At 44.9% G+C, this 21,642-nt stretch overlaps 1 protein-coding gene across 1 annotated transcript in view; it reads left to right on the top strand.

Moving 5' to 3' along the window:
• Nucleotides 1-21,642, top strand: part of zanl (zonadhesin, like) — a 42,452-nt gene that overhangs the window by 8,122 nt on the left and 12,688 nt on the right. The window contains 74 exon segments of the mRNA XM_086059291.1: nt 82-210; nt 335-473; nt 559-700; nt 812-1,008; nt 1,100-1,238; nt 1,335-1,385; nt 1,467-1,660; nt 1,742-1,883; nt 2,001-2,278; nt 2,373-2,521; nt 2,616-2,744; nt 2,869-3,007; nt 3,093-3,234; nt 3,346-3,542; nt 3,634-3,772; nt 3,869-3,919; nt 4,001-4,194; nt 4,276-4,417; nt 4,535-4,812; nt 4,907-5,055; nt 5,150-5,278; nt 5,403-5,541; nt 5,627-5,768; nt 5,880-6,076; nt 6,168-6,306; nt 6,403-6,728; nt 6,810-6,951; nt 7,069-7,346; nt 7,441-7,589; nt 7,684-7,812; nt 7,937-8,075; nt 8,161-8,302; nt 8,414-8,610; nt 8,702-8,840; nt 8,937-8,987; nt 9,069-9,262; nt 9,344-9,485; nt 9,603-9,880; nt 9,975-10,123; nt 10,218-10,346; nt 10,471-10,609; nt 10,694-10,835; nt 10,947-11,143; nt 11,235-11,373; nt 11,470-11,520; nt 11,602-11,795; nt 11,877-12,018; nt 12,136-12,413; nt 12,508-12,656; nt 12,751-12,879; nt 13,004-13,142; nt 13,227-13,368; nt 13,499-13,695; nt 13,784-13,922; nt 14,251-14,355; nt 14,446-14,639; nt 14,728-14,869; nt 14,945-15,189; nt 15,291-15,439; nt 15,524-15,652; nt 15,727-15,862; nt 15,938-16,079; nt 16,333-16,529; nt 16,607-16,745; nt 16,858-16,974; nt 17,149-17,273; nt 17,629-17,774; nt 17,966-18,109; nt 18,896-19,003; nt 19,301-19,470; nt 19,671-19,873; nt 20,661-20,802; nt 20,871-21,121; nt 21,217-21,394. Coding sequence (XP_085915417.1) covers nt 82-210; nt 335-473; nt 559-700; nt 812-1,008; nt 1,100-1,238; nt 1,335-1,385; nt 1,467-1,660; nt 1,742-1,883; nt 2,001-2,278; nt 2,373-2,521; nt 2,616-2,744; nt 2,869-3,007; nt 3,093-3,234; nt 3,346-3,542; nt 3,634-3,772; nt 3,869-3,919; nt 4,001-4,194; nt 4,276-4,417; nt 4,535-4,812; nt 4,907-5,055; nt 5,150-5,278; nt 5,403-5,541; nt 5,627-5,768; nt 5,880-6,076; nt 6,168-6,306; nt 6,403-6,728; nt 6,810-6,951; nt 7,069-7,346; nt 7,441-7,589; nt 7,684-7,812; nt 7,937-8,075; nt 8,161-8,302; nt 8,414-8,610; nt 8,702-8,840; nt 8,937-8,987; nt 9,069-9,262; nt 9,344-9,485; nt 9,603-9,880; nt 9,975-10,123; nt 10,218-10,346; nt 10,471-10,609; nt 10,694-10,835; nt 10,947-11,143; nt 11,235-11,373; nt 11,470-11,520; nt 11,602-11,795; nt 11,877-12,018; nt 12,136-12,413; nt 12,508-12,656; nt 12,751-12,879; nt 13,004-13,142; nt 13,227-13,368; nt 13,499-13,695; nt 13,784-13,922; nt 14,251-14,355; nt 14,446-14,639; nt 14,728-14,869; nt 14,945-15,189; nt 15,291-15,439; nt 15,524-15,652; nt 15,727-15,862; nt 15,938-16,079; nt 16,333-16,529; nt 16,607-16,745; nt 16,858-16,974; nt 17,149-17,273; nt 17,629-17,774; nt 17,966-18,109; nt 18,896-19,003; nt 19,301-19,470; nt 19,671-19,873; nt 20,661-20,802; nt 20,871-21,121; nt 21,217-21,394 — 11,789 coding nt within the window.

Here is a 21,642-nt window from a genome sequence, read left to right as displayed (position 1 = left end):
GTACACATTTTCTTAATGGGAACTGAATAGAAGTTCATGAGAAGTTCAGGACTGAAGGATCTTGTAACGTGTCACCTGCAGCTTTAAAAATTCACTGTGTGGATTGTGTGGAGATTACAATGGAGATTCTAAAGATGACTTCCGTAAACCAGATTGGTCATTGGCCAGCAACCCTAATGAGTTTGGAAACAGCTGGAACATGGATCCACAGTGAGTGTGAACTCTTTTTTTTAAATGTCATTATTGCCAAGTCTTAATTCATTCTGTTGGATCATTTCAGATTCTAAACATTGTCTTGTGTTGACTCTGTGTCTAACATTTCATTTTGCGCAAGGTGTAACAACAAACCCAACACCACTCATCCCGAATGTGAGGCAGAGGAGGAGAAACTCTATGAAAGCTCTGGATATTGTGGCATCCTGCTGGATAAAAATGGTCCTTTTGCCGTGTGTCATGCCAAAGTCAACCCCAATGTAAGTTGCAAGCATGTGGCCAAAAACTGAAATTTTGAGTTGCATTTTGGGAAGATGGGTTGTAGCATACTGGTTTTGTGTCCAGGATTACTTCAAGGACTGTGTCTTTGACCTTTGTGCGCTTGATGGGGCTCATTCCATTCTGTGTGAAGCCATCGAAGCCTACGCCAATGAATGCCAGGACCGTGGGGTCAACATCGGACCCTGGAGGAACGAAACCTTCTGTCGTGAGTAGAAAGTGCAGATTGTTGACATGGGACTCTTCTGTAGCTTTCTCTCTAAATGTGTCCAAAGGATGAGATGAGATGAATTATAATTTCATCTTATCTTCCACACAGCTTTTAACTGCCCCCCGAACAGTCATTATGAGCCCTGTGCGGACCCCTGTCAAGACACATGTTTGGGTAGGCCCCCCTCCTGCAGCGGACCGTGCACGGAGTCCTGTGTGTGCAATCCCGGCTACATCCTGAGTTCTGGGAAATGTGTCTCCAACACTTCATGTGGCTGCAAACACACCAACGGCCAATATTATCAGGTACTGCGAGATGGACAAGCAACTGTACACTCGGACTGGGAAATACACCTAGGAATCTAATGGATATATCTGCCGTGTGTGTTTATGTCAGCCTGGAGAGGAGTTCTACACTGAGAACTGCACTCTGAAGTGTAGGTGTGATGCACCCTACGTTACCTGTCAGGCATCTCAATGCCCCCCAGTGCACGAGTGTCAAGTCCAGGGAGGAGAGCTGGGCTGCTATCCCACAGGTAAGATGACACGATTTCAACCCTTGTCTTTTATTTGACCATAGGAAAAAAAATCTTTCTAATACTCATTTTAAATAAATATCAATGACATCTTAGGAACAACAACACCCAGACCAACAACTCCAGGACCGACAACACCAAAGCCAAGTACGGTGTCTTTTTTAAAGCCTAATACAGTATCTACTTACTAGCTATTAATGCAATGCTGCTGTTTCTTTTCCCATACAGTTAAGTGCCCTCCGAATGCAGAATACATCGAATGTGGCCCAGCTTGTATCCCCACCTGCATGGAACCCTCCACTAACTGTAGCGGCTCCTGTATCACCGGCTGCTTTTGTAAACCAGGGTTCGTCTTCAAGGGCAAACACTGTGTACCACTGGAAAAATGTGGTTGCCTGGATCACAATAACAACTATTATGAGGTTAGAATAGAGATCATACCGACACTTGAGTTCAGAAGAAAGGCAGTAGGCCTAACCAAGTTGCTGACATTTGTGTTTTAGCCTGGTGAGATCGTATTTGGAGACGGCTGCTCCAAGCTGTGTCGCTGTGCAGGGAATTACACTTTGGAATGTGTGGATAACACCTGTGATCCCACTGAGGAGTGTCGGGAGGTTAACGGTGTCGCCGGATGCTACCCGAAAGGTAACATGTCAAGAATTCTATTACTGGTTACTTTCACCTCCTCAGTTTGATCAGCAGGTATTGAAAATAGTAATCTTTAATCCTGAGTGTCACAGAAATATCTTGTTTTCTCTGAAGGTTCATCCTCATGCATCGCAACCGGGGATCCACACTACACGACCTTTGACAAGCGCAAGTACAACTTCATGGGCAACTGCAGTTACTTGATGGCTGCAGTCTGTAATGTATCATCAGATTTACCACTTTTTGAGGTCCATGCTGACAATGAAAACCGTTACAACACACCCAGCATCTCCTATGTGAAAGCGGTTCACGTGTATGTATTGCATAGAGGGGCACACTTCAATGAGAGCACAGTGCATAAGGTCTCCATCTTCAAAGGAGGCACCGTGCATGTAAGAAGGAAACCCTTACCTTATCTTAAAGAATAAAGAATGAGGACGTCCCTGCCTGTTCACTCATCATTTTTCACCTGCTTTCCACATCCAGGTGAATGGAATCAAAGTAAACCTGCCAGTGAATCCGTTTCCAGGCGTCTCTGTGTTCAAATCAGGAAAGCACTACACCGTGTCCTTAGATTTTGGCGTGACTGTGCGCTATGATGGAAACCACTTCATGGACGTCAAAGTGATTAAAGAGTGAGCATAACCTGTACACATTTTCTTAATGGGAACTGAATAGAAGTTCATGAGAAGTTCAGGACTGAAGGATCTTGTAACGTGTCACCTGCAGCTTTAAAAATTCACTGTGTGGATTGTGTGGAGATTACAATGGAGATTCTAAAGATGACTTCCGTAAACCAGATTGGTCATTGGCCAGCAACCCTAATGAGTTTGGAAACAGCTGGAACATGGATCCACAGTGAGTGTGAACTCTTTTTTTTAAATGTCATTATTGCCAAGTCTTAATTCATTCTGTTGGATCATTTCAGATTCTGAACATTGTCTTGTGTTGACTCTGTGTCTAACATTTCATTTTGCGCAAGGTGTAACAACAAACCCAACACCACTCATCCCGAATGTGAGGCAGAGGAGGAGAAACTCTATGAAAGCTCTGGATATTGTGGCATCCTGCTGGATAAAAATGGTCCTTTTGCCGTGTGTCATGCCAAAGTCAACCCCAATGTAAGTTGCAAGCATGTGGCCAAAAACTGAAATTTTGAGTTGCATTTTGGGAAGATGGGTTGTAGCATACTGGTTTTGTGTCCAGGATTACTTCAAGGACTGTGTCTTTGACCTTTGTGCGCTTGATGGGGCTCATTCCATTCTGTGTGAAGCCATCGAAGCCTACGCCAATGAATGCCAGGACCGTGGGGTCAACATCGGACCCTGGAGGAACGAAACCTTCTGTCGTGAGTAGAAAGTGCAGATTGTTGACATGGGACTCTTCTGTAGCTTTCTCTCTAAATGTGTCCAAAGGATGAGATGAGATGAATTATAATTTCATCTTATCTTCCACACAGCTTTTAACTGCCCCCCGAACAGTCATTATGAGCCCTGTGCGGACCCCTGTCAAGACACATGTTTGGGTAGGCCCCCCTCCTGCAGCGGACCGTGCACGGAGTCCTGTGTGTGCAATCCCGGCTACATCCTGAGTTCTGGGAAATGTGTCTCCAACACTTCATGTGGCTGCAAACACACCAACGGCCAATATTATCAGGTACTGCGAGATGGACAAGCAACTGTACACTCGGACTGGGAAATACACCTAGGAATCTAATGGATATATCTGCCGTGTGTGTTTATGTCAGCCTGGAGAGGAGTTCTACACTGAGAACTGCACTCTGAAGTGTAGGTGTGATGCACCCTACGTTACCTGTCAGGCATCTCAATGCCCCCCAGTGCACGAGTGTCAAGTCCAGGGAGGAGAGCTGGGCTGCTATCCCACAGGTAAGATGACACGATTTCAACCCTTGTCTTTTATTTGACCATAGGAAAAAAAATCTTTCTAATACTCATTTTAAATAAATATCAATGACATCTTAGGAACAACAACACCCAGACCAACAACTCCAGGACCGACAACACCAAAGCCAAGTACGGTGTCTTTTTTAAAGCCTAATACAGTATCTACTTACTAGCTATTAATGCAATGCTGCTGTTTCTTTTCCCATACAGTTAAGTGCCCTCCGAATGCAGAATACATCGAATGTGGCCCAGCTTGTATCCCCACCTGCATGGAACCCTCCACTAACTGTAGCGGCTCCTGTATCACCGGCTGCTTTTGTAAACCAGGGTTCGTCTTCAAGGGCAAACACTGTGTACCACTGGAAAAATGTGGTTGCCTAGATCACAATAACAACTATTATGAGGTTAGAATAGAGATCATACCGACACTTGAGTTCAGAAGAAAGGCAGTAGGCCTAACCAAGTTGCTGACATTTGTGTTTTAGCCTGGTGAGATCGTATTTGGAGACGGCTGCTCCAAGCTGTGTCGCTGTGCAGGGAATTACACTTTGGAATGTGTGGATAACACCTGTGATCCCACTGAGGAGTGTCGGGAGGTTAACGGTGTCGCCGGATGCTACCCGAAAGGTAACATGTCAAGAATTCTATTACTGGTTACTTTCACCTCCTCAGTTTGATCAGCAAGTATTGAAAATAGTAATCTTTAATCCTGAGTGTCACAGAAATATCTTGTTTTCTCTGAAGGTTCATCCTCATGCATCGCAACCGGGGATCCACACTACACGACCTTTGACAAGCGCAAGTACAACTTCATGGGCAACTGCAGTTACTTGATGGCTGCAGTCTGTAATGTATCATCAGATTTACCACTTTTTGAGGTCCATGCTGACAATGAAAACCGTTACAACACACCCAGCATCTCCTATGTGAAAGCGGTTCACGTGTATGTATTGCATAGAGGGGCACACTTCAATGAGAGCACAGTGCATAAGGTCTCCATCTTCAAAGGAGGCACCGTGCATGTAAGAAGGAAACCCTTACCTTATCTTAAAGAATAAAGAATGAGGACGTCCCTGCCTGTTCACTCATCATTTTTCACCTGCTTTCCACATCCAGGTGAATGGAATCAAAGTAAACCTGCCAGTGAATCCGTTTCCAGGCGTCTCTGTGTTCAAATCAGGAAAGCACTACACCGTGTCCTTAGATTTTGGCGTGACTGTGCGCTATGATGGAAACCACTTCATGGACGTCAAAGTGATTAAAGAGTGAGCATAACCTGTACACATTTTCTTAATGGGAACTGAATAGAAGTTCATGAGAAGTTCAGGACTGAAGGATCTTGTAACGTGTCACCTGCAGCTTTAAAAATTCACTGTGTGGATTGTGTGGAGATTACAATGGAGATTCTAAAGATGACTTCCGTAAACCAGATTGGTCATTGGCCAGCAACCCTAATGAGTTTGGAAACAGCTGGAACATGGATCCACAGTGAGTGTGAACTCTTTTTTTTAAATGTCATTATTGCCAAGTCTTAATTCATTCTGTTGGATCATTTCAGATTCTGAACATTGTCTTGTGTTGACTCTGTGTCTAACATTTCATTTTGCGCAAGGTGTAACAACAAACCCAACACCACTCATCCCGAATGTGAGGCAGAGGAGGAGAAACTCTATGAAAGCTCTGGATATTGTGGCATCCTGCTGGATAAAAATGGTCCTTTTGCCGTGTGTCATGCCAAAGTCAACCCCAATGTAAGTTGCAAGCATGTGGCCAAAAACTGAAATTTTGAGTTGCATTTTGGGAAGATGGGTTGTAGCATACTGGTTTTGTGTCCAGGATTACTTCAAGGACTGTGTCTTTGACCTTTGTGCGCTTGATGGGGCTCATTCCATTCTGTGTGAAGCCATCGAAGCCTACGCCAATGAATGCCAGGACCGTGGGGTCAACATCGGACCCTGGAGGAACGAAACCTTCTGTCGTGAGTAGAAAGTGCAGATTGTTGACATGGGACTCTTCTGTAGCTTTCTCTCTAAATGTGTCCAAAGGATGAGATGAGATGAATTATAATTTCATCTTATCTTCCACACAGCTTTTAACTGCCCCCCGAACAGTCATTATGAGCCCTGTGCGGACCCCTGTCAAGACACATGTTTGGGTAGGCCCCCCTCCTGCAGCGGACCGTGCACGGAGTCCTGTGTGTGCAATCCCGGCTACATCCTGAGTTCTGGGAAATGTGTCTCCAACACTTCATGTGGCTGCAAACACACCAACGGCCAATATTATCAGGTACTGCGAGATGGACAAGCAACTGTACACTCGGACTGGGAAATACACCTAGGAATCTAATGGATATATCTGCCGTGTGTGTTTATGTCAGCCTGGAGAGGAGTTCTACACTGAGAACTGCACTCTGAAGTGTAGGTGTGATGCACCCTACGTTACCTGTCAGGCATCTCAATGCCCCCCAGTGCACGAGTGTCAAGTCCAGGGAGGAGAGCTGGGCTGCTATCCCACAGGTAAGATGACACGATTTCAACCCTTGTCTTTTATTTGACCATAGGAAAAAAAATCTTTCTAATACTCATTTTAAATAAATATCAATGACATCTTAGGAACAACAACACCCAGACCAACAACTCCAGGACCGACAACACCAAAGCCAAGTACGGTGTCTTTTTTAAAGCCTAATACAGTATCTACTTACTAGCTATTAATGCAATGCTGCTGTTTCTTTTCCCATACAGTTAAGTGCCCTCCGAATGCAGAATACATCGAATGTGGCCCAGCTTGTATCCCCACCTGCATGGAACCCTCCACTAACTGTAGCGGCTCCTGTATCACCGGCTGCTTTTGTAAACCAGGGTTCGTCTTCAAGGGCAAACACTGTGTACCACTGGAAAAATGTGGTTGCCTAGATCACAATAACAACTATTATGAGGTTAGAATAGAGATCATACCGACACTTGAGTTCAGAAGAAAGGCAGTAGGCCTAACCAAGTTGCTGACATTTGTGTTTTAGCCTGGTGAGATCGTATTTGGAGACGGCTGCTCCAAGCTGTGTCGCTGTGCAGGGAATTACACTTTGGAATGTGTGGATAACACCTGTGATCCCACTGAGGAGTGTCGGGAGGTTAACGGTGTCGCCGGATGCTACCCGAAAGGTAACATGTCAAGAATTCTATTACTGGTTACTTTCACCTCCTCAGTTTGATCAGCAGGTATTGAAAATAGTAATCTTTAATCCTGAGTGTCACAGAAATATCTTGTTTTCTCTGAAGGTTCATCCTCATGCATCGCAACCGGGGATCCACACTACACGACCTTTGACAAGCGCAAGTACAACTTCATGGGCAACTGCAGTTACTTGATGGCTGCAGTCTGTAATGTATCATCAGATTTACCACTTTTTGAGGTCCATGCTGACAATGAAAACCGTTACAACACACCCAGCATCTCCTATGTGAAAGCGGTTCACGTGTATGTATTGCATAGAGGGGCACACTTCAATGAGAGCACAGTGCATAAGGTCTCCATCTTCAAAGGAGGCACCGTGCATGTAAGAAGGAAACCCTTACCTTATCTTAAAGAATAAAGAATGAGGACGTCCCTGCCTGTTCACTCATCATTTTTCACCTGCTTTCCACATCCAGGTGAATGGAATCAAAGTAAACCTGCCAGTGAATCCGTTTCCAGGCGTCTCTGTGTTCAAATCAGGAAAGCACTACACCGTGTCCTTAGATTTTGGCGTGACTGTGCGCTATGATGGAAACCACTTCATGGACGTCAAAGTGATTAAAGAGTGAGCATAACCTGTACACATTTTCTTAATGGGAACTGAATAGAAGTTCATGAGAAGTTCAGGACTGAAGGATCTTGTAACGTGTCACCTGCAGCTTTAAAAATTCACTGTGTGGATTGTGTGGAGATTACAATGGAGATTCTAAAGATGACTTCCGTAAACCAGATTGGTCATTGGCCAGCAACCCTAATGAGTTTGGAAACAGCTGGAACATGGATCCACAGTGAGTGTGAACTCTTTTTTTTAAATGTCATTATTGCCAAGTCTTAATTCATTCTGTTGGATCATTTCAGATTCTGAACATTGTCTTGTGTTGACTCTGTGTCTAACATTTCATTTTGCGCAAGGTGTAACAACAAACCCAACACCACTCATCCCGAATGTGAGGCAGAGGAGGAGAAACTCTATGAAAGCTCTGGATATTGTGGCATCCTGCTGGATAAAAATGGTCCTTTTGCCGTGTGTCATGCCAAAGTCAACCCCAATGTAAGTTGCAAGCATGTGGCCAAAAACTGAAATTTTGAGTTGCATTTTGGGAAGATGGGTTGTAGCATACTGGTTTTGTGTCCAGGATTACTTCAAGGACTGTGTCTTTGACCTTTGTGCGCTTGATGGGGCTCATTCCATTCTGTGTGAAGCCATCGAAGCCTACGCCAATGAATGCCAGGACCGTGGGGTCAACATCGGACCCTGGAGGAACGAAACCTTCTGTCGTGAGTAGAAAGTGCAGATTGTTGACATGGGACTCTTCTGTAGCTTTCTCTCTAAATGTGTCCAAAGGATGAGATGAGATGAATTATAATTTCATCTTATCTTCCACACAGCTTTTAACTGCCCCCCGAACAGTCATTATGAGCCCTGTGCGGACCCCTGTCAAGACACATGTTTGGGTAGGCCCCCCTCCTGCAGCGGACCGTGCACGGAGTCCTGTGTGTGCAATCCCGGCTACATCCTGAGTTCTGGGAAATGTGTCTCCAACACTTCATGTGGCTGCAAACACACCAACGGCCAATATTATCAGGTACTGCGAGATGGACAAGCAACTGTACACTCGGACTGGGAAATACACCTAGGAATCTAATGGATATATCTGCCGTGTGTGTTTATGTCAGCCTGGAGAGGAGTTCTACACTGAGAACTGCACTCTGAAGTGTAGGTGTGATGCACCCTACGTTACCTGTCAGGCATCTCAATGCCCCCCAGTGCACGAGTGTCAAGTCCAGGGAGGAGAGCTGGGCTGCTATCCCACAGGTAAGATGACACGATTTCAACCCTTGTCTTTTATTTGACCATAGGAAAAAAAATCTTTCTAATACTCATTTTAAATAAATATCAATGACATCTTAGGAACAACAACACCCAGACCAACAACTCCAGGACCGACAACACCAAAGCCAAGTACGGTGTCTTTTTTAAAGCCTAATACAGTATCTACTTACTAGCTATTAATGCAATGCTGCTGTTTCTTTTCCCATACAGTTAAGTGCCCTCCGAATGCAGAATACATCGAATGTGGCCCAGCTTGTATCCCCACCTGCATGGAACCCTCCACTAACTGTAGCGGCTCCTGTATCACCGGCTGCTTTTGTAAACCAGGGTTCGTCTTCAAGGGCAAACACTGTGTACCACTGGAAAAATGTGGTTGCCTGGATCACAATAACAACTATTATGAGGTTAGAATAGAGATCATACCGACACTTGAGTTCAGAAGAAAGGCAGTAGGCCTAACCAAGTTGCTGACATTTGTGTTTTAGCCTGGTGAGATCGTATTTGGAGACGGCTGCTCCAAGCTGTGTCGCTGTGCAGGGAATTACACTTTGGAATGTGTGGATAACACCTGTGATCCCACTGAGGAGTGTCGGGAGGTTAACGGTGTCGCCGGATGCTACCCGAAAGGTAACATGTCAAGAATTCTATTACTGGTTACTTTCACCTCCTCAGTTTGATCAGCAGGTATTGAAAATAGTAATCTTTAATCCTGAGTGTCACAGAAATATCTTGTTTTCTCTGAAGGTTCATCCTCATGCATCGCAACCGGGGATCCACACTACACGACCTTTGACAAGCGCAAGTACAACTTCATGGGCAACTGCAGTTACTTGATGGCGGCAGTCTGTAATGTATCATCAGATTTACCACTTTTTGAGGTCCATGCTGACAATGAAAACCGTTACAACACACCCAGCATCTCCTATGTGAAAGCGGTTCACGTGTATGTATTGCATAGAGGGGCACACTTCAATGAGAGCACAGTGCATAAGGTCTCCATCTTCAAAGGAGGCACCGTGCATGTAAGAAGGAAACCCTTACCTTATCTTAAAGAATAAAGAATGAGGACGTCCCTGCCTGTTCACTCATCATTTTTCACCTGCTTTCCACATCCAGGTGAATGGAATCAAAGTAAACCTGCCAGTGAATCCGTTTCCAGGCGTCTCTGTGTTCAAATCAGGAAAGCACTACACCGTGTCCTTAGATTTTGGCGTGACTGTGCGCTATGATGGAAACCACTTCATGGACGTCAAAGTGATTAAAGAGTGAGCATAACCTGTACACATTTTCTTTATGGGAACTGAATAGAAGTTCATGAGAAGTTCAGGACTGAAGGATCTTGTAACGTGTCACCTGCAGCTTTAAAAATTCACTGTGTGGATTGTGTGGAGATTACAATGGAGATTCTAAAGATGACTTCCGTAAACCCGATTGGTCATTGGCCAGCAACCCTAATGAGTTTGGAAACAGCTGGAACATGGATCCACAGTGAGTGTGAACTCTTTTTTTTAAATGTCATTATTGCCAAGTCTTAATTCATTCTGTTGGATCATTTCAGATTCTGAACATTGTCTTGTGTTGACTCTGTGTCTAACATTTCATTTTGCGCAAGGTGTAACAACAAACCCAACACCACTCATCCCGAATGTGAGGCAGAGGAGGAGAAACTCTATGAAAGCTCTGGATATTGTGGCATCCTGCTGGATAAAAATGGTCCTTTTGCCGTGTGTCATGCCAAAGTCAACCCCAATGTAAGTTGCAAGCATCTGGCCAAAAACTGAAATTTTGAGTTGCATTTGGGAAGATGGGTTGTAGCATACTGGTTTTGTGTCCAGGATTACTTCAAGGACTGTGTCTTTGACCTTTGTGCGCTTGATGGGGCTCATCCCATTCTGTGTGAAGCCATCGAAGCCTACGCCAATGAATGCCAGGACCGTGGGGTCAACATCGGACCCTGGAGGAACGAAACCTTCTGTCGTGAGTAGAAAGTGCAGATTGTTGACATGGGACTCTTCTGTAGCTTTCTCTCTAAATGTGTCCAAAGGATGAGATGAGATGAATTATAATTTCATCTTATCTTCCACACAGCTTTTAACTGCCCCCCGAACAGTCATTATGAGCCCTGTGCGGACCCCTGTCAAGACACATGTTTGGGTAGGCCCCCCTCCTGCAGCGGACCGTGCACGGAGTCCTGTGTGTGCAATCCCGGCTACATCCTGAGTTCTGGGAAATGTGTCTCCAACACTTCATGTGGCTGCAAACACACCAACGGCCAATATTATCAGGTACTGCGAGATGGACAAGCAACTGTACACTCGGACTGGGAAATACACCTAGGAATCTAATGGATATATCTGCCGTGTGTGTTTATGTCAGCCTGGAGAGGAGTTCTACACTGAGAACTGCACTCTGAAGTGTAGGTGTGATGCACCCTACGTTACCTGTCAGGCATCTCAATGCCCCCCAGTGCACGAGTGTCAAGTCCAGGGAGGAGAGCTGGGCTGCTATCCCACAGGTAAGATGACACGATTTCAACCCTTGTCTTTTATTTGACCATAGGAAAAAAAATCTTTCTAATACTCATTTTAAATAAATATCAATGACATCTTAGGAACAACAACACCCAGACCAACAACTCCAGGACCGACAACACCAAAGCCAAGTACGGTGTCTTTTTTAAAGCCTAATACAGTATCTACTTACTAGCTATTAATGCAATGCTGCTGTTTCTTTTCCCATACAGTTAAGTGCCCTCCGAATGCAGAATACATCGAATGTGGCCCAGCTTGTATCCCCACCTGCATGGAACCCTCCACTAACTGTAGCGGCTCCTGTATCACCGGCTGCTTTTGTAAACCAGGGTTCGTCTTCAAGGGCAAACACTGTGTACCACTGGAAAAATGTGGTTGCCTGGATCACAATAACAACTATTATGAGGTTAGAATAGAGATCATACCGACACTTGAGTTCAGAAGAAAGGCAGTAGGCCTAACCAAGTTGCTGACATTTGTGTTTTAGCCTGGTGAGATCGTATTTGGAGACGGCTGCTCCAAGCTGTGTCGCTGTGCAGGGAATTACACTTTGGAATGTGTGGATAACACCTGTGATCCCACTGAGGAGTGTCGGGAGGTTAACGGTGTCGCCGGATGCTACCCGAAAGGTAACATGTCAAGAATTCTATTACTGGTTACTTTCACCTCCTCAGTTTGATCAGCAGGTATTGAAAATAGTAATCTTTAATCCTGAGTGTCACAGAAATATCTTGTTTTCTCTGAAGGTTCATCCTCATGCATCGCAACCGGGGATCCACACTACACGACCTTTGACAAGCGCAAGTACAACTTCATGGGCAACTGCAGTTACTTGATGGCTGCAGTCTGTAATGTATCATCAGATTTACCACTTTTTGAGGTCCATGCTGACAATGAAAACCGTTACAACACACCCAGCATCTCCTATGTGAAAGCGGTTCACGTGTATGTATTGCATAGAGGGGCACACTTCAATGAGAGCACAGTGCATAAGGTCTCCATCTTCAAAGGAGGCACCGTGCATGTAAGAAGGAAAACCTTACCTTATCTTAAAGAATAAAGAATGAGGACGTCCCTGCCTGTTCACTCATCATTTTTCACCTGCTTTCCACATCCAGGTGAATGGAATCAAAGTAAACCTGCCAGTGAATCCGTTTCCAGGCGTCTCTGTGTTCAAATCAGGAAAGCACTACACCGTGTCCTTAGATTTTGGCGTGACTGTTCGTTATGATGGAAACCACTTCATGGACGTCAAAGTGATTAAAGAGTGAGCATAACCTGTGCACATTTTCTTAATGGGAACTGAATAGAAGTTCATGAGAAGTTCAGGACTGAAGCATCTTGCAACGTGTCACCTGCAGCTATAAAAATACACTGTGTGGATTGTGTGGCGATTACAATGGAGATCCTAAAGATGACTTCCGTAAACCAGATTGGTCATTGGCCAGCAACCCTATTGAGTTCGGAAACAGCTGGAACATGGATCCACAGTGAGTGTGAACTCTTTTTTTTAAATGTCATTATTGCCAAGTCTTAATTCATTCTGTTGGATCATTTCAGATTCTGAACATTGTCTTGTGTTGACTTTGTGTGTAACATTTCATTTTGCGCAAGGTGTAACAACAAACCCAACACCACTCATCCCGAATGTGAGGCAGAGGAGCAGAAACTCTATGAAAGCTCTGGATATTGTGGCATCCTGCTGGACAAAAATGGTCCTTTTGCCGTGTGTCATGCCAAAGTCAACCCCAATGTAAGTTGCAAGCATCTGGCCAAAAACTGCAATTTTGGGTTCCATTTGGGAAGATGGGTTGTAGCATACTGGTTTTGTGTCCAGGATTACTTCAAGGACTGTGTCTTTGACCTTTGTGCGCTTGATGGAACCCATTCCATTTTGTGTGAAGCCATCGAAGCCTACGTCAATGAGTGCCAGGACCGTGGGGTCAACATCGGACCCTGGAGGAACGAAACCTTCTGTCGTGAGTATAAAGTGCAGATTGTTGACATGGGACTCTCCTGTAGCTTACTCTCTGAATGTGTACAGATGGTAATTTATTTAATAAACATTCTTCCAAATTGAATTCAAAATTTATCTTATCTTCCGCACAGCTTTTAACTGCCCCCCCAACAGCCATTATGAGCCCTGTGCGGACCCCTGTCCGGACACATGTTCGGGCAGACCCCCCTCCTGCAGTGGACCGTGCACAGAGTCCTGTGTGTGCAATCCAGGCTACATCCTGAGTGCTGGGAAATGTGTCTCCAACTCTTCATGTGGCTGCAAACACACCAACGGCCAATATTATCAGGTACTGCGAGATGGACAAGCAACAGTACAGTCGGACTACGAAATTCACCTTAAAAAACGGATCTATCTGTCGTGTGTGTTCCTGTCAGCCTGGAGAGGAGTTCTACACTGAGAACTGTAATCTAACATGTAGGTGTGACGCACCGTCCGTTATATGTCATGCATCTCAATGCCCCCCAATGCACGAGTGTCAAGTCCAGGGAGGAGAGCTTGGCTGCTATCCCATAGGTAAACACATCTTAATATGTTGTGTCTAAAACTACTCTTTGTCTGATCTCTCGGGTGACTGTGCGTCATGTGAGGTAACTCCACCCTTTTTTCTGTGCCATGAAATTGTGTCCATCCATTATTGAAGAGAAGTGGTGACCACTTTATCAAAATATGATATAGTGTAACCTACCTTCACTTACAAAGTCTTCAATTTTTTGGGGAGTTACGGGCCATCACAAAAACAAAATGAGACCGCTCAAAAAGACCCACTGTTGCCTAAAGGCACACATCTAAGACACCATTAAATTACTAGTTATCGGTTCTAAATAGAATCATTTTCAACCAGGACCCAGTACACCTGAACCAACAACTCCAGGAGTGCCTACACCTAACGCAACAACTCCAGGATGGACGACACCTAAACCAACAACTCCAGGAGTGACAACACCAAGTAGAGCACATCTTTTTTACAGCCCATTATGATAACTATGATTGCTTTTTTTCTTATTACCAATCTATTGCTGTTTCTTTTCCCATACAGTTCAGTGCCCTCCTAATGCAGAACACATAGAATGTGGTCCAGCTTGTATCCCCACCTGCATGGAACCCTCTACCAACTGTAGCGGCTCCTGTATCACCGGCTGCTTTTGCAAACCAGGGTTCGTCTTCAAGGGCAAACACTGTGTGCCACTGGAAAAATGCGGTTGCCTGGATCACAATAATAACTATTATGAGGTCAGTATACCTACAAATATGTTCAGAAAGAAATGATTCGAATATCCTGGCATCTTTTATAAAGTGAATTGCTGTTTTGTCACTTTAGCCTGGACATATCATGTATACGGACGGCTGCGCCAAGCTATGTCGCTGTCTAGGAAATTACACTTTTGAATGTGTGGATAGCTCTTGTGATCCCACTGAGGAATGTCGCGAGGTTAACGGCATCCCAGGATGCTACCCTAAAGGTAACCCATCCAGAAAATCGCAAAAGATTGTCTATCTCGCTGTGATGGTCTTAAAATGTTGGTAATTCTGCTTAGGCGCATCCACGTGCATTGCCACGAGTGATCCACACTACACAACCTTCGACAAACGCAAGTACAGCTTCATGGGCAACTGTAGCTACTTGATGTCCGGTGTCTGCAGTGCGACACCTTCAGAAAACTTTGAGGTCTACGCCGATAATGAGAACCGCTATAACAATCCCTCCATCTCCTATGTGAAAGCTGTACATGTGTACGCACGCAAGGTCAAGGTCTCGATCCTCAAAGGTGACTCTGTGCTTGTAAGTCAACAATGGTCGCACTCTTGATTTGTTGAGTTTTCAAACAAATACATTCTCTCTGCCTGCTCACTTTTTGCTCTCATCTGCTTTTCTGCATTCAGGTGAATGGGACCAAAGTAAACCTGCCTGTGACTCCGGCTCTAGGAGTTTCCGTGTTCAAATCTGGAAAGCACTACACCGTGTCTTTGGATTTCGGTGTGGTTGTGCGCTATGACGGAAACCACTTTATGGACATCAAAGTGATTAGAGAGTGAGTATAAACTGGACACGGTGGATTCTGAATAGTACCTTTAGAAGTTGAGGCATGAAGGATCTTGTAACGTATCACCTGCAGCTATAACAATGTACTGTGCGGACTGTGTGGGAATTACAACGAAGATCCCAAAGATGACTTCCGCCAACCAAATGGCTCGTTGACCAGTGATATCAATGAGTTTGGACACAGTTGGAACACTGATCCAGAGTGAGTGCTGAAAATAGTTCACAGTTCACCGTAGTCACACCGCCAAACTCAAACATTGCCTTTTTTTCCAAAAGGTGTAAGAAACTAAACACCACTGATCCGGGATGTGACGATGAAGATGAGACGCTCTATGAGAGTTCTGCATATTGTGGCTTGCTGCTGGACAAGAATGGTCCTTTTGCTGTGTGCCATCCCAAGGTCAACCCCAATGTAAGTCACACCAACAGAGATCTTTAAACCGTGGTGGATTATGGTGGAAAGTTTCAAACGCGTGTGTGTGTTCAGAATTACTTCCAGGATTGTGTCTTCGACCTTTGCGCACTGGATGGCGCCAAGCCTGTCCTGTGCGAAGCTATTGAATCCTACGTCAATGAGTGCCAGGACCGCGGCGTCGACATTGGACCCTGGAGGAACGAAACCTTCTGTCGTAAGTGCACGTACAACTGAACTGTATGTATTTTTTTTTAAACATTTTAGTTTGGTGGTAAATATGTGCCTTGGTTCAGTAAAAGTTAGGGAAACACTGAACGATGGCGTGCGATTGTCCGTCAACCAAAGAGCAGAGAGCAAAGACATCAGTTTAGTTTGCCTAGTGGTAAATCTTCCATTTTGATACTGAGATATACTAATGCTTGGAAATCCTTTCCCATTTCTTCGGCTGATGTTGATTGTCTTTTCAGCGTTGAGCTGCCCTCCCAACAGCCATTACGAGCCCTGTGCGGACCCCTGCCAGGAGACATGTTCTGGCAGACCACCCTCCTGCAGCGGACCATGCACCGAGTCCTGTGTGTGTGATCCAGGCTACATCCTGAGTGCTGGGAAATGTGTCTCCAACTCTTCGTGTGGCTGCAAACACACCAATGGCCAATATTATCAGGTACTGTCAGAACGACAAGCAACAGTTAACTCGCACTGTGAAATACACCCTGAAACCTAACTGTGTGTTTCTGTCAGCCCGGAGAGGAGTTCTACACTGAGAACTGTAATCTGAAGTGTAGGTGTGATGCACCCTTCGTTACCTGTAAACCGTCTGAATGCCCCCCAATGCATGAGTGTAAACTCCTGGAGGGAGAGCTGGGCTGCTATCCCACAGGTGAGTTAACCCTCAACACTACAACTAGCAGGGAAGAACAAACAGGATGTTGCCTTTTGCAGTGTAACAAGAAAAAAATGCCCCCATCTTGTTCTTGCACTTCAATGTTCAGGCTCCCAGGACTGCATCATCTCTGGAGATCCACATTACAATACTTTTGACAAAAGGTTCTACAGTTTCATGGGCACCTGTACCTACACGCTGGCCAGAACTTGTAGGAACAACACAGGTTAGGACAGTCTTTACATTTTGTCGCTGTCAAGCTGAATCTTTACAAAATAATCCGATACGGGAGGGATGGGACCTGTCAGGGGCCGTTTCCAGTTCTAGTCCTCTGAGGACCGTACTTATAAAGAAAACACGTGACTACTTTGTTATTGATATTGTGGTTCCTCTGCCGCAGGGCCTTGGTTCTCAGTAGAGGGGAAGAATGAGGAAAGAGGGCTGCCAGGAGTGTCCTACCTGCGAAAACTCTACATCACTGTGGACGGAATCACCGTGACTTTGATGAAAGCCAAGAGGACCTTGGTCAGTATGACAACCTGTAGCCCTGTACACAAATACCAAACCAAAGCCTATACGTTGCTTTTCTTTTATAACGTTCCAACTGTATTCTTCATGGCAGCTGCATTGCTAATCCCGGTTTAGTGTTCTTGCATCTCAGTCAAGGCTTCCTTCCTTTTGTCTTATTTTTTTGTGCATTATCTTCCTCAGATTTCCTGCCATAATCCCACTAATCCCTCATTTTCTTGACCCCTCAACATTTAACACTAATGCATACTAAAAGTCTCTCTAAAGCGCGACAGTCAAGTGTATACTTTCAGCAATATAGCCAAGAGTGATATTGTGACGTTGTGCTATGTTCCTCACCGCACCCTCACAGGTGAACGGGCTACGTGTGGCACTACCTCACTCCCCGTCTCGCGTGGTGACGGTCAGTCGTGCCGGTCAGTACGTCACGGTACAGACGTCCTTTGGCCTCCAAGTGCGCTGGGACGGGAACCATTTTGCCCAGATCTCAGTACCCAGGTTGGTCAGTGGGATTTTTACTAGAGAATAACTTGAATGGGTTTTTCGATTACCTTTTGTTTCGCTAGTCCTCTTATATAAGGTTGATTATCATTCAAAATCATTTCCGCACTTATTTACTCTTGGCCATCTGTACAAGACTTAGCCTGGAGATGAATTTTCCATCGCTTAATCCTGCTTTTTTTCACCAGCTCCTACCACGACCAGATGTGCGGTCTATGCGGCGACTTGGATGGGAACGCGAACAATGACTTCACCAAGCCAGATGGTGTCCTTGTCGCCAACGTCAACGACTTTTGCAACAGTTGGCAGACGGAAGAAGACGAGGACGACTCGTGAGTTTTAGCGTTTGGAAATATGATGGTTAATAATAGTATTTCGTCGTCAATCGCGTCATTTATTTCATAACTCACCCACAGATAGATAAAGGCCCACGTCACCCTCTCATGTATATTCTGAGCTAAGAGACCAAGAATTGGTCAAAACAAAATCACATATCCGCTCTCCCAGCTTTAACGGTAGAAGCGCGGTCACATGCTCCCGGCCTCAATGGGTTAAACCAACACGTGCATCACTTTTTTTCCCCCGTAATATTTATTCTCAAGCGTCTCTATTCTCAACATATTACTAAATTTTTAAGGTATTATGCCTTAATATTATTATTTTTGTTATTACATGATTCTCGTCACATTATCACAAAAGACAGGGCTTAATTACTATAACAATAAAAAGTTGTTTTGCATAATAAAATTCTTCTCGTAGCATTACAAGTTTATTCTTGTACGACTCGTCTTTCAATATTTCCTGACATTTCCTCAGGGGGTTATAAGGACTTTATTCTCATTAAATTTCAAACTTATTCTGGACATTTATTGTCTATTTTCAGGTATTATGTATTTTTCCTAAAAAATATGACTTTTTTTTCTAGTAGTTCTAGTAGTTCATCCTTTACAATTTTTTTCATGTATTATATGATGTAATTCCTACATAACTTCACACCAAACATGTTACTTTTTTTTTTGTTGTAGGATTTCATTTTGACACTGTGACATAAAAAATAATAATCTCAAAACAGTATGGCGTGCTGATGCATTTAGCACTGTACTTATTTGGTTACTCAGGTGTTCCCAAGGCACCAAGCCTGACCCAGAGTGCGACCCCCAACTTGAGGCTGAGGTGGTCAAACCAGAGCAATGTGGAAAAATCACCGATATTGCTGGACCCTTCCGGTGAGTTGCGAGAAGCGCTGTTGTCATCATTCTATTTGTTGATCGTAGTAGTCATTGATTTTCTACATTCATAATTTTTTCAAGATGACTTTTTTTTGGGGTGGGTTCTGTAGATGAAAGCGCCACCTTGGTTATCATCATAAAGATTAGAACACGTCATCAGCATATCTCTCAAACCAGATTAGCATTATTATTATCGTCCTACATGCCGGACTCTGGACTACAGTAAAACAGACACACCCGTTGCATTGTGTCATGGAGTTTGGCCCTTATCTGCACTTTTCCCGCATCGTTCAGGGACTGCATCGGCGTCGTGAACCCCACCCCTTTCTTCCAGAGCTGTGTATATGACATGTGCCGGTTCAACGGGCAGCAGCAGGTACTCTGTGATCAGATGCAGGCCTACACGGAGGCCTGTCACAGTGCCGGAGCCAAAGTCCACCAGTGGAGGAGTCCCCACTTCTGTCGTAAGTCGTCATCAAGCCTGTGACGGCTAACATTTAACCCACAAGTGCTCGAAATGTATACAAATTAAAAAAGAGATAAGCACAGGTTACATTCCAGCTGTAAAACACGCTTTGAAACATTTAAGCTTCAGGACTGCCACTGATTGCTGCCATTGTGCATCTGCTGCATGCATAACAGTATTTGTACTTGTACCACACAGCCCTGGACTGCCCCGCCAACAGCTCGTACTCTTTGTGCATGAGCTCGTGTCCGGAGACGTGCCTCGGGGCAGCAGGAGCGCCCGGGTGCGGCGATGTGTGCGTGGAGGGTTGCGCCTGTAACCCGGGCTTCATCCTCAGCGACGATAAGTGCGTCTCGCTCAAAGACTGCGGCTGTGTTGACACCGCCGGGTCGTACCATCCGGTAAGTCAGATCTGCTTAGCGCTCACACAACACACACACTTTCTCACATGCACACACATACACGAATGAAACACTCCCACAATCAATGCCGGCAATGTGTTTTCACTTGCACATGGGACTGAAACGCTGTTGGACACACAAACACGCTCACACTTACCTCATAGAATTTGTTTGCTCACATAAATACAAACGAAATATTCTCTGTTTTCACTCACACATTCTACTCAAACACACTCAGACTCACTGCTGGCAGCGTTTGTTCTCTCACACTCACATTTTCCTGAAATGCACCACTGAAACACTTTCACATACTGTATGCTACTGTACTCAAAACGGAACGCTCAACACACTACAAAAAAATGTTTGTACTCACACGACTAAAATACTCTCACATATGCGACTAATACACTCTCCAACAAGTAAAACGCTCACAAATGACTGAAACAATCACACAACTGAAACACACTCACATGCGCTACTAAAACGCTCACATAAACTGGCACACTCTCACTGGCACTGCAGAAAATGGAAAAACGGAAACGGGCTGCCTAGATTGCAACCCCGTGTATCTCTGGTTAGTAGGGTCATAGAGCCACAAAGGTCACCCTGAATGCTCTTACTCGTCCCCTTGGTATCCACTGAAAAGCATGTGAGGAGATGAAATGGTCTCTTACATTCTACTGAAACACTTTCACATACACGCACACACTTTGGAACCCTGTCCCATGAATACGTGTTTGCGTATGACTTGGGTAGAGTACATGATGGATATGTTTTTGTGTACGAGGCGGGCGATGGCTGGTACTTGGAGGGTTGCAAGCAAATGTGCTCGTGCCAAGACGGAGGCGTGATCCGCTGTTCCAACAGCAGCTGCAAAGCCACCGAGACTTGCCTGCTGCATGACGGAGAATACAACTGTCGTCCTTTGGGTAGGTTATTCGCAATGCTACAAAGTCAATATATTGTGGAAATCTGAATATCATTTTTCACGGAACAGGAAATGGTATATGTTCGGTATCCGGTGACCCGCACTACACCACCTTTGACAAGCGCACCCACCATTACATGGGAGCCTGCTCGTATACCCTGACCAAACCCTGCAATGCCTCGTCCTCCGGCTCGCCGTACTTCAGCGTGGACACCCAGAACGAGCGCAGGGGCAGCAACAAGAAGGTTTCCTACGTCAGGGCCGTTGTGGTCCAAGTGAACGGTGTGACGGTGATCCTCGGCAAGGGCCGAACTATCCAGGTGCAATAAAAATTGAATATCGCAACTCAATTCACATAAAATGACAGATTTGCAATTTTTGTCCAGGTCTGTAATAGCGTTTGTGTGGCCCGCAGGTTAACGGGACGGCGGTGGTCCCGCCGGTTGCGTGGATCAGCGGCCTTAACATCTACTTGAGTGGCAAGTTTGTCGTCCTGGAGACGTCTTTCCACCTGAGGGTGAGATTTGACGGTAACCACCACGCAGACGTCACCGTGCCCACTTCGTACAACGGGCAGCTTTGTGGAATGTGCGGTAAGAACATTTGCATACACATTATTGGCAGTACTAACTGGACGCAAGCACTTGGTCTCTTTCTAAAACATTTATTGCAGAAAAAAAACAAAACAGCGAATGCTAATTGCTAAAATTACCACAAAACGTCCTAACATTCTAATTTTATGTGGAAACGGTCTAAATTTTACAAGAATAAATTTGCTGCTGTTTCAAGAAAAAAACGCCGTGTAGTTGTAAAATTCTGAGAAAAGTGATGAAGTTAAGAT

The sequence above is a fragment of the Leptonotus elevatus genome, chromosome 17 (genome assembly GCF_054856555.1).
Source record: "Leptonotus elevatus isolate MCC_2025b chromosome 17, RoL_Lele_1.0, whole genome shotgun sequence".
Lineage (NCBI taxonomy): Eukaryota > Metazoa > Chordata > Actinopteri > Syngnathiformes > Syngnathidae > Leptonotus > Leptonotus elevatus.
The sequence above is the reverse complement of the archived record's forward strand: the minus strand, read 5'-3'. Positions and strand labels throughout refer to the sequence as shown.